The sequence below is a fragment of the Buceros rhinoceros genome, unplaced genomic scaffold (assembly GCF_000710305.1).
Source record: "Buceros rhinoceros silvestris isolate BGI_N320 unplaced genomic scaffold, ASM71030v1 scaffold2822, whole genome shotgun sequence".
In the NCBI taxonomy this organism is placed as follows: Eukaryota; Metazoa; Chordata; class Aves; order Bucerotiformes; family Bucerotidae; genus Buceros; species Buceros rhinoceros.
Window position 1 is genome coordinate 41,645 of NW_010399281.1, and position 11,215 is coordinate 52,859.

General features: G+C 53.3%; 1 protein-coding gene across 1 annotated transcript in view; it reads right to left on the bottom strand.

Annotated features, from left to right (window-relative positions):
* Positions 1 to 3,965: 3,965 nt before the first annotated feature.
* LOC104489236 (agrin-like) overlaps positions 3,966 to 11,215 on the bottom strand; it is a gene marked incomplete at its 3' end in the record, with an annotated part of 8,281 nt that continues 1,031 nt past the window's right edge. The window contains exon 2 of the mRNA XM_010131379.1: positions 3,966 to 4,227. Coding sequence (XP_010129681.1) covers positions 3,966 to 4,227 — 262 coding nt within the window. The remainder of the gene's footprint in view (positions 4,228 to 11,215) is intronic.

The window sequence follows — 11,215 nt, forward strand, 5'->3', positions numbered from 1 at the left end:
GCGCTCCCCAGTTTACCCATTTTACAGCTGCTGGCTAACTCTCTCACCCTTCCGACACGGAGGTGTTGATGCTGTTCTCTTTATCTTAATTCAAAACAGAGCCAAGATGAGGAGGGAAGGAAAGAAAAATGTTCTTTAAGGAAAAGCCCCCACACTAACCCACTTTCAGCCCCCTCCTCTCTTGCTCCAAAGCACAGTGAAATGCCAGGGACGGATTAAAAAGAAATAGTTGCAGGGGTTCTCTCCCCAGTTTACCCATTTTACAGCTGCTGGCTAACTCTCTCACCCTTCCGACACGGAGGTGTTGATGCTGTTCTCTTTATCTTAATTCAAAACAGAGCCAAGATGAGGAGGGAAGGAAAGAAAAATGTTCTTTAAGGAAAAGCCCCCACACTAACCCACTTTCAGCCCCCTCCTCTCTTGCTCCAAAGCACAGTGAAATGCCAGGGACGGATTAAAAAGAAATAGTTGCAGGGGTGGAGAAGGGCTGCAGAGAGACCAGAGCATGGGAAGTGACCACAGCCCGAATCACCTAACGCAAACCCATGCCAGCGATTTCCTTGCTGAGAGGAGCCTACTGTGCCTGCCTTCCAGTCCCTGCAAGGAGCCTGAAAAGGAAATTTTGCATGGGCTGGTTTGCAAGAACAAAACGTTTCAGTTCTACAGAGGCAGAGACCTAAAAAGAAAGAGAGGACAGAATAAAAGTGAAGAGGCACAAGACAAAACAGAACGGACAGTGTAAGTTAAAGAGAGATGCTTTCAAAGCAGTCCCGCTCCTGAAAGAACACGGGAGAAAACACATGGGGGAGAACCGAGGCTGCAGGACTGGTGCCTGGCTGCCTGCCCCAGAGAGCGGCCCCGGGGCTGGAGGAGGCAGCAGAGAAGCTGCCGTGGAAGCCCAAGCACAGCACTAGCCACAACCAAGCGCAGCAGCCTGGGAAGCTTGTGGGGAGTGCAGAAAGGGTTGGGGGTGGCTGCTACAGGAGCACCCGGAGGGTCAGTCCTCAGCCTTGCCCTCACTGCTGGAGTAATTCCCATTGGGGAGGCAGAGCATCACCCACACACTGCCCCAAGACAGGCAGAGCCGTCCTCACCACCAACAACACCCCCCAACCTGAGTCCCAAGCACTCTTTTCCGTGTCACCTGAAGCTGAGGTGACACTGCACTAGCTAAAGCGTAGAGTAAAGAGTTTCTTGATGATGTGTTGGACCCACTGCTCTGCGACGAGGGTCTCAGGACACCATCAGGACCTTCGGTTACAACAGCACGTGTGTATTGTACCCAACACTACCAGCTGTCTCTGCACTGTCCCACTGAAGCCAATACAGGCGGCTTTTCCCAGGCGGTCCAAAGCCCGCAGAGCAGCCTCGGCCGGGGCGACTGCACCGGCATCAGTGCGAATCATGCCACGAGCAAGGCACCATTTAAAAGGAGCGCTGGGTTCTCATTAACCACGGCCCTAACAAAGGTTTAATCTGAACTTCCTTCCACCCAGACAGCTCAGCGTGGAGTCACCACGCAGCCCCTCCCACACCATACACAAAAATCTTGATTTTCTTCAAGCGCAGTTGTGATCAAAGGGAAACGTGAGACACACGCACACAGGGGAAAAATCCCTCGGGGATTAGTCAGCTGCTGAACTCCAGAGTGCCTGGTGACATTGCCAGCAAGGAGGGGAAAGCACTGCACCTCGCCCAGAGCCTTGGGAAGCTCCAACGTCCATGCAGGCACTCCAGCTCTCTTCATGCAGCACTCTGGGTACAAATACAGTGAGGCTGTGCCTTATCAGGCCAACTCCTTCTCCAAGAAGCCTCATCCAGACGTCTTGAGGAACAAGAGGAAACCCACTGCTGGTGCTAGACAGCTCGGGGCCAGCTCGCTTTCCATGTATTCCCCCAGAGGCACCTGAGCAAACACCCTTCTCCAGCCAGCGACCCGGTCCGAGCCTGTGTCCCAGCCTCCTGCGCAAGCTCCAGAGCTGCTGCTCTCCAACTCAGCACCAAAACACTGCCCTCCAGGCACCCTCGGTGCTGAGCCAGTTTGCAGAGCTTAGCTCAAGTCCTGCGTTTTGAATACAGCTGGTCAAAGTATTTTTACTACAATTAAGTGTAATTGAAACACACTGTTTTTGCTCTAACCTGAGCTGTTTCACAGAGGTGCCCTGGTTTGAACTCCCCTCTTAGACAGGAAAGATTTTGATGCCTAGGATTTTTCCAAGCTGGAGCAACAGGAGATGAAGATACTCAAAACATTCATGTTTTTCCACTCAGCTGCCACCATTCTTCCCATTCTTTCTGCAAAAGCACTCAAAAATTGAAAAACAAACTTGAAGCGCAGCAAAGAGCAGCGTTTTGGGCAGCTTGCTTTGAACCCTCCTGCGAGGAGCTGATGGGAAACAAGTCCTGGAGCTAAATTCTCAGACTCAGAGCTCAGAAATGGTTCCCAGGGTGGCAGGAGCAGGTTCTCAGGGCTGGTTTTGCATGGCCTAACAGAAGCCAGCAGGGCAGTTGCACTGGGAGAGCAGAAAGGGACATTCACAGACCTCAGGAAAGGGTTGAGCTGTGAGTAAAGCTTGAGGGAAACCAAGGTTTTGGGGATTGCTTTGTTTCATGCTCTCCACAGCAAACCTGCTAGCACCTAGCACACAGGACACTCGTGCGACGACCGGGCTTCCAAGACGTGGGAAGAAGAAAAACAACTCCACTGGACACGACAAGGCAAGTGAAACAGCTGCCAAGTCAGCCAGACACCAAACTAAGAATCACTGCATCTCCCCCAGCAACACTTTTTGACCTGAGATACCTGCAACTCAATGTTGCCTTGGTTTTGTCTTTTCCCAATCCTGCACTGAATCTCTAGTATTAGGAGGAAAACTAGATCTCTCGTGGACTCCCAGGGGCCTTAGGGGACCACATCCTTCACCACAAACGGGAGCCACCTAGATCAGCCACCCAGCTCAGCCACCCCAGCCTGCAGCCAGCGTGGGCAAACCAAGCGCACCAGAGAACACAGCAAACGGGTGGAGACGGAATTCTGCCAAGTGTTTGCTCAGGTTTAACAAAACCCACCACACATACACTCTTCCTTCTCCTCCCTCCTTCTCCACCAGGTGCAAGGAGGGAGCAGGACTGATACCTTTCAAGTGCAATATGGAATATATACATACATAGGTAGAAAACCTCCAGTGTCCCTCCTACTCACAACAAGCACTCCAGAGGGGTGTCTCTTGTGAGGCTCTTTACTGAACTAGCTCTCTCCCGGCCCAAGAGTTCGGTCATTTACCTCTGTCAGCATTCACAGCCGGAGAAAGGGGTTATGGCCTCTCCTCTGCACATCCAGGGGGAGAAGGGAGCCAAGCTGCGTGTTTATTTGTTGTCTGTGCAGAATTCCTGCATTCCTTCCCTTGTTTACTCATCTGCTCTCAGGACATGCTCAGACCCTGCAAAGGGCTTTTGGGGCACCACATTCCCCCACGAGCTCCTGCTGGAACACAGGGCAAGCACAGAGGGGGAAGAGAGAAGCCAGCAGGTAGGTTATTGCAGAAGTATGTTTTCAAGGCAGTTGGGCCACAAGTAGAAGAAAGATCATTTCTCTCCAGATCTCTTCTCTACAGAGGCACATCTCCACACCTACAGGTCTAAGATCATGCTGAGGAGCACATAGGAGCTATTGCCCCCTCTGCTCTTCCCAGCACTGTGTTGTTACACCCACAGCAGCACTAGGAACTCAGCCACCCTCTCTGGCACACGTCACACTGTCCCATGGATAGCTACAGATCAACCCACGGTCCCTGCCCTGCGTGTCAGTGTGGTGGGGTTTGATTTTACCCCAGGGAGATCATTTGCCAATCTATCATGTGCAAACTAAGAGCACAAGGTGTTCCACAGACCAGGGCTTGGCCGCTGCTGTGTCAGCACACTTGGAGCACCCCAGGGAAAGCCAGGCACCCTCGGTCCAGCCTCACCTTCCACGCAGTGCTCCACCTCCTCCAGGTTACGCAGCGTTATCCGCATGAGGCTGGAGTTCAGCATCAGCTCGTTGCGGTGTGCTGGCCACATGTACGGCGGGGCAGGGTTGACGAAGAAAATCCGCGTGTCCCCAGTCGAGACTTGGTTGTCGCAGATTAATGGGTCCCCGAAGCCACCGATAACCACCTTGTTCCCACCATCCAAGAGGATCTCGTGAGTGACGATGTCTTTGCCTTTCAGGTAACGCCAGACTCTCACCTTGAACAAGAGGGAGAAAGAGCAGGTGAGACCATTTCACTGGTCGGCACTTTCTGGCCCGATTAATTCCTCTCATGTTGTCACAAAGTGGACAGGGGTGGCTCAGGCTGGCACAGCCTTTCAGCAGAGCTAACTCCATCAGCCATCCCTGTGAAAGCACAAAACCTGTGGGCAAAGACTAAAGCACACACTACTCTTTCTGCCAAAGATGCATCCAACTCCAGGTTCAGGTACTTGACACTCCTGGCCCCTTCCCCACACAGCCCCGGGGGCAGCGAAGGGGCGCAGGCATCACGTTGCAAGGAGCCAGCTGCCAAGACACCACCAGCCCAGTTGCTGCTGTTGAAGCCTCAGAAGAGACCAGTGAAGAGCTGCCCTGCACCAAACCCTACTGCCAGCCACCCTGGCTCACCTCCCCAGAGGCCCATGACACCCAAACTCCCCCCTCTTTCCTCTCCTCTCATCACTAACCCCAGGGAGGGCTTGCTTGCCCCACCCCAAGTGCTAACACCCAGCAAGCCCCTGGCACAAAGGGCTCAGAGGTCTGGCCGGGGGTAGCAATGCCCCTTTCCTTTGTTTGGGCAAGAACAATGGCTCCAGATAAGCTGTTCCACCAGCAGGCACCACTGGTATCCAGAGAGCCAGCAGCCAGCCTCCCACACAGGCCGGCCAGTAAGACAGAGGATGAGCTAATCAGCCTTTTCCCACCGATATGGCTCTAATCTTCATGCCCCCAACAGCCACTTCAGTCGCCACAGGACTGGTGATTGCAGGGAACGCTGCTCTCCAACAAGGGACACTGCACGTAGCCAGGGCAAACTGTCAGAGCCTCAAGCAGGAAAATAATTTATTTTTAAAAATAAATAAATCAGAACTGACATAGTCCTGCCCATTACTAATAAAGAATTCATAGCGGGAGATCCACTCCTGGACTGGATGCTTGGACAGAAGCGAGATCCTCCTCACTGCCACTGACTCTTTCCACACAGGAGCTGGGAGCCCGAGCGCTACAGACAGAAGCCACAGGGTCAGGGCCAGGATTCAAGCCCTACCAAGAGCAACACACAAGCCTCAGCCCTGTCAGAGGAATCCCCTTCTGCTCCCAGGCAGCATCATTCAAGGTGACAGACTGCAGATGGTACCATTCTCCCAGAGAGATCCCAACTCGCAACAAAACCTCAGCGGGGAAATGCATCAAGGGAGAGGAAAAACACTTCTGAATAGAGAAAACCTTTGAAGAGAACATTAAATGGTTGGAAGCTCCCAGCTGGGGAAGGCTGCACAGCTAGAGAGCACTGGCCATCCCTGGGGGAGGCTTTGAGCCGTGGCACAGGAGCCTTCCAGCAGGGCTGGGAGGAGGCAGGTGGGGCGGGTGAATGAGAGGAGGAGTCTTCTGGCTCTGACAGGAAATCAGCACCTGGGGAAGATGAAGGGCAGAACAGGTAACACTCCACGTAGAAAAGTCAAAGGCAACCTATGTTCCTGTAAATTACCAAAGAAAACTTTGCCTTCGCAGGCTGAATTTGCTAAAATACACGGAGGATTGGGCAGGAGGAGCCCATTTCCCTTTGTTCATCTGAACTCCAGGATTTAAAACAAGCCCTGGCCACAGGAGATAGTCCCGTGCTCCCGCTGCCAGCGGTTCTAGAGCAGCCTGCCTGGACCTCACTGCTGGCTCATCCCCCTGCCCATAAAGGCAAGATCTGCCCTCAACTGCAAGCTGACCAACCTCCAGTGCCTCTCCACAGCAAACTGCCCAAAGAAACACCCACCAAGGAGTGAAGAAGCAGCCTTAAAATTAAGCTTCAGTGCACATGGGACATCAGAAACATGTCCCTATCCTCTCCTGATAGGTCATAAACCCTCCTGCTGCTGCTGCTGCAGTGCTGTTGGAGGGGAAACACGACACAAGCGCTGAGCTGGCGAGGTGTAATGGGAACAGCTTTTCAGAAAGCTGCCCCAGGTTTCAGCTTGGAGCAAGGGTGGCTGCTGCAGCGCATGGGAATTACTGTGACCACAGGCATCCCCCACCTGGAGTGCTCAGAGCATGGCTCTCTGCCAGCATCTCCCCTCCTACCGCAGCCTGAGTCCTCAGTCACCTGCATTCCCCAGCCGCCTTCACCACCCAAAGAGCTCTTCGGCACACCATGCAGAGCACCAGAGCAGTCGGGGAGGTGGTGGCCGAGATAAGGGGCTCTCGATCTTCTCTCCGAAACAGGCACGCACGTACTTTGAGAGTGCAAGGGGCAGAGAAAGGATGATCCCATACATGAGGGCAGATGGGTCTTGTCCACCCTTGGGGGACACCAGGGGTGGCAGAGAGGCAGATGTTGTTCACGCTGTAGCTTCTGTGCTTGACCTAAGTGTTGGGGTGGGGGGATTTGTTAGAGTTGGGGAGGACAGCACAGAGCAGACATTATCCCTCTAGAGAACACACTATTTTTACAGTTATCTGCAACTGTGGTTCTCTGGCCTCTGCTCTGCATGGCCTTCAGTGCACTGTGTCCCCTACGGGCTTCTCCGAGACCATCCAGACAGAGTGACTCTTACTCTTTGCCAGACACCTCCATCCTATTACTCAGTGACTACAGAAGACACGCACAGAGATCTGACGCTGCAAAGTTCAAACAAGAGGGTAAAAACATACTGGGTGCTAGGGGGAATGCAAGTCTTGTGACCCTTAATCAATGCTGTAATTTTTTGAAGCCCTAACTCCAGAATTTCAGTGGTCTGAACTCAGCACTGTCTCAGTTCTGATCAAGAGGCTTCAAGGTCCACAATGATCTTGAGCTGAACTCCCACACACTGCCCCTGCCACATCTAGGAGCAGGCAGCTAGAGGTGCCGGGCCAAGGGAACAGGGACATTCCCTCCGCCACAGAAGCAAGCAGGCTGAGCTGAGACCCTCCTGAGCAGCGTGACATCCACCTGTCAAGCAGAAAAAGGGAATGAAATTAGTGTTGCTTTTCTCTGCAGGTGCAACTGAAGGTTAACAATAAAGCTTAGGAGAGTGTTTTGTTCTCAGATCCTCCTACTTCTCACACCTTCTCCTTCAGGTGTGATATTTGCCCACCTTGGAGGAGAACTCGGGATTTGATGGGTCTCTGCTCCCACCCAGCACAGCTGGTCCTGTGATCCAAGCACAGCAGCCACTGTGTATTTCAGGTGATCCCTGTTCTCCGGCATACCCGAGATCAAAACCCCTCCCAGGTATAAACACCACTGTGACAGCTCCTCTTCAGAAGCTGCACATGCCTCCACTGCTCCCAGACACGGAGAGGTTAGCTGGAGACCTTGTACCCATGTGCCCTCACACTCATTTTCTTTCGGCACGAAGGGAGCCAGCTCCCCTTGGGCCAGGGCTAAGCAAAGCCACAGCAACCAAAGGACAAGCAATAACTTACAGGCAGGCTGCCGTCCCTGCCCACACCATCCAGGGCAGGGGCAAGGAGAGGGGCTGAGAAAGCAACGCCTTCAAAGCCTCTCGCACAGCCTGTTTCAGCCTGAGCAGAAGCCTGTTTGAAAAGCCGACTGCTCGGCAGTACACAGCCCTGCCAGCACGAGCTCTGCTCTTGAGAGAGATGGCAGTCGACCAGCAAACAGAGGGAGCTTCAGATGGCGAGGAAGGGTAGCTGTGACAGGCGGCTTTCCTCGCCTCTGATCTTACAGGAATCCCAGCATCAGCGCTGACATCTGCTCCACCACATGCAGACGGTGCCACACGAGGCAGCCCCCTTCAAAGAGCCAGTCTGGGGCCACCTGCGAACAGCACCTCAGGTGAGACCAGCAGGCAGGGTGCTAAGGAGCTCAGCTTCAGCACAAACCTCCTGCTTCCCCACCCGGGACCAGCTGTTCCTGCAGAAGCTTGGAGCAGCACAGCTCCCCGAGGTTGTGCTTCTCCCCCCAGTCAAGCTAAGACAACTTCCCCCGGGACCAGCTGTTCCTGCAGCAGCTTGGAGCAGCACAGCTCCCCGTGGTTGTGCTTCTCCCCACAGTCAAGTTAAGACACCTTCCCGCAGCCCCACCAGCTCCACCTCCCCGTCCTGCAGCCTGCGGGGCAGGCGCTCGCTGCAAGCGGAGGAGCTGCAGGAGCAACCAGGGCAAAGACCCAGCACCACAGAGGAGACGAAAGGGGAAAAATACGCGAGGCAGGTAGAGGGCACAGCCTGGGGCTTGTGCTGAAGGGTAGCAGTGGGGCATTTTCACAGCTAGGTCTAAAGGGGGGAGAAAGGTTCAAGCCTACCCCCTCTTCTGAAGCAGATGGTAATTTGAGTTAATTAGCATGGCTGTTCTAGTCCTACACCTCAGAGCCAGGCCGCAGCACCCACAAGCAACATCAAGAGTCCACCAGCTTTCTCCCCACCCTTACCCTCTATAATGAATGGACATGAAGGCACCAAAGACCAAGCAATTATCTGCAGGGCATCCCATTCATCATCACCCGCAATTAAGACTTTGTCACTGGTGACTCACCAGTTCCATCAAGGATTGGGGAAGAAAAGGGAGAGGGAAAATATTGAGCTGGAATCTAGTTCCAAGAGGTCCCTTCTCTACGGCAGATGCACTCACTCTTGCTAGTGAGCACATAAAACACCGGACTGAGACTGGTTTACAAGACTCCTGACAGCTACAGAGACACAGGGTAAGATCAGCGAAAGCTTTAAGCAGCTCCTAGCAAGGGCGCATTCTAAGCACAGTACAAAACCAGAAAGTAAGAGGATTTTCCAGTGTGCCATGGGGGTCCATCCCACAGCAGGGAATGAGACCACCTGCCCAGGCATGTATGGTGCCAGAGAATTCCTGCCAGGAAGAGGCTTTGAGGAATGCCAGCCTTGGTCTTTTAAAGAAAGATGAGAAGGTGGAGCACAGTCCCCTCGGGAAGAGAGCTGTGACTTGGGACAGAAGTAAAAAGGGTCTCCGCTAGCTTTCGGTGGTTCTTAAAGATGAAGGGTACTGGTTAGCAGCAGCTCTGCCTGCAGCTTCACACGCAGCTCTGCCAAACCCTTCTCCCCTCTGCCCTTGCTTGTCTCTGTGCCTTTCCCTGGCAGAAGCCAGCTGAGCTCACACAGCACCGAACCCCCCTCCCCCAGCAATGTCCACATCCAACCCTGGCTGGAGAAAAGCCACCGCTACCCTCCGAAACAGGGGCTCTATTGTTTGGAACACGATCCCCATCCTCTTTGACACTTGCTCCAGCACATATAGAACCTGTACGTGTTCTATAAATAGGAGCTCCCTTCAGAAACATCAGCTCAGACCAGAATTAGGCACACCAGAGGACTCAGGGACGCAGGAAGGGACAATGCCAGCGCAGGGGCTGTAAATAAAACAAACAGCAGCACCACAAGCTTGGGAAGGAGAGCAAGGTGGGGGCTGCAGACAGGACAAGCACAGCACCCGGGTCCCGCATCAAATCCCTCGAGAAGCGGCACATCAGCCACTTTCAGCAGCAATTCCTGGAGTTCTGTCAGCCCATTCTTCCTTATTATTTGTCTCCTCCAGTAGCAAATGAATGGTTGGTAGCTATTTATGGGTGTTTATCTAACATTAACTTCACATTTCTTCAGAGCTGTAAGGTGCTTATCTTCATCTATCAAAGGCTTCAGCTGAGAGGGTTTGGAGTTTAACTAGAAAAAACAATACGATGCAGCGCTCGCAGATACTCACACGCCTGCAGACCACCCAGCACCAGTAACACTCACTATTTTGGGTGTGGGCTCTAGGGAACTCCTACCACACACTTGGCCCTTGCCTCTCCTCGGCAGATAAAGCAGAGTCTGCCAAGAGATAACGGTGGTATTTGGAGGTAACCCCAGGGCCTAAGGAAGTATGGAGTAAGACAGTGAGGAAGCAGATGTGTTTCCTCACCAGCTAACCAGCAAGATCCCTCACTCCAGCTCCACAGCGCATCAGGGTTGGTGCGAGGGCAGCAGGAGCCAGCGGTTTAATGCCCGAACCGTCCTTCTGGAACGTGGTTGCTTGGAAAAAAGTACCAAACCAAAATGAAAGCATGCCTAACCCTGCAACCCAGCATCAGCAGAATCCACCGAATTCCGATACTTTGAGAGATCGGAGAGTGAAACGGACCACAGCTGCTGCAAAGCTCTGCATTTACAAGTCAGGAGTGTTACACCCTGCTATGCCACGGTTAGGAGAGATTTATCTGCTTCAGGTCCTTAAGACACCCCAAGCCCCATTTCAAAGCTTGTTTTTCCTGCAAACGCACTATGAACATACCATCAAAAATTACATAGAAAAGACTGATGCATAGGTAAACAGGTTGAAGAACCACCGCTCTAAGAAAATTACTGACTGTCACAGCACAGCCGGGAGAGCCAGCAGCACTGCCACAGCCAGATGGGACGGGCACTTCCATCCAACACAGGAGAGAAGGTTTTCCTCCTTTCAGTTTCTTTTACAGGACTCTAGGACTGGAAAGGTATCTTGGGGGCAGGATCTGGCCTTCAGATGCTGTTGTGACACTAGGAATCAGCAGAAGCAAAATCCCACAGCTAAGCCCAGCACAAGCTTCTCCATAGCCTTGTTTGGGATGGCTCAGGAGAAAGGCAGGCAAGAGACTCTCTTCCCGAGCTGGGCAACACAAACTGTTTCAAATAAGCCACCAGCAGCAGCAGGTTCCTCCCCGGCTGCTCTTACTCAGACTGGACGGCACCCTTCCCGAGGCAGGGCTGCTGAGCAAGCAGGTTCACCATCACCAGAGCACAGGCACAACGGTCTGCCTGGCCCGGACTCTTGCTCTCATGCAGCAAACCAAAGCCTGGACACCTTGCTGTGTGTCCACAGCAGCAGGAAAGAGCCCCGCTTCTTCAGTGAGCATTTCTGCCCTGTCACTAGCCTCACTGGACCACCTTCCGCCTACTTGCGTGGCAACCCTTGCCCTGGCATCAGGTGGCCCACACCCATCGAGCCATATGTGTCCCCAGCTGCCGCAGGACACCGGCTGCCGGCTCCCGCGCATTTGGTTTTCA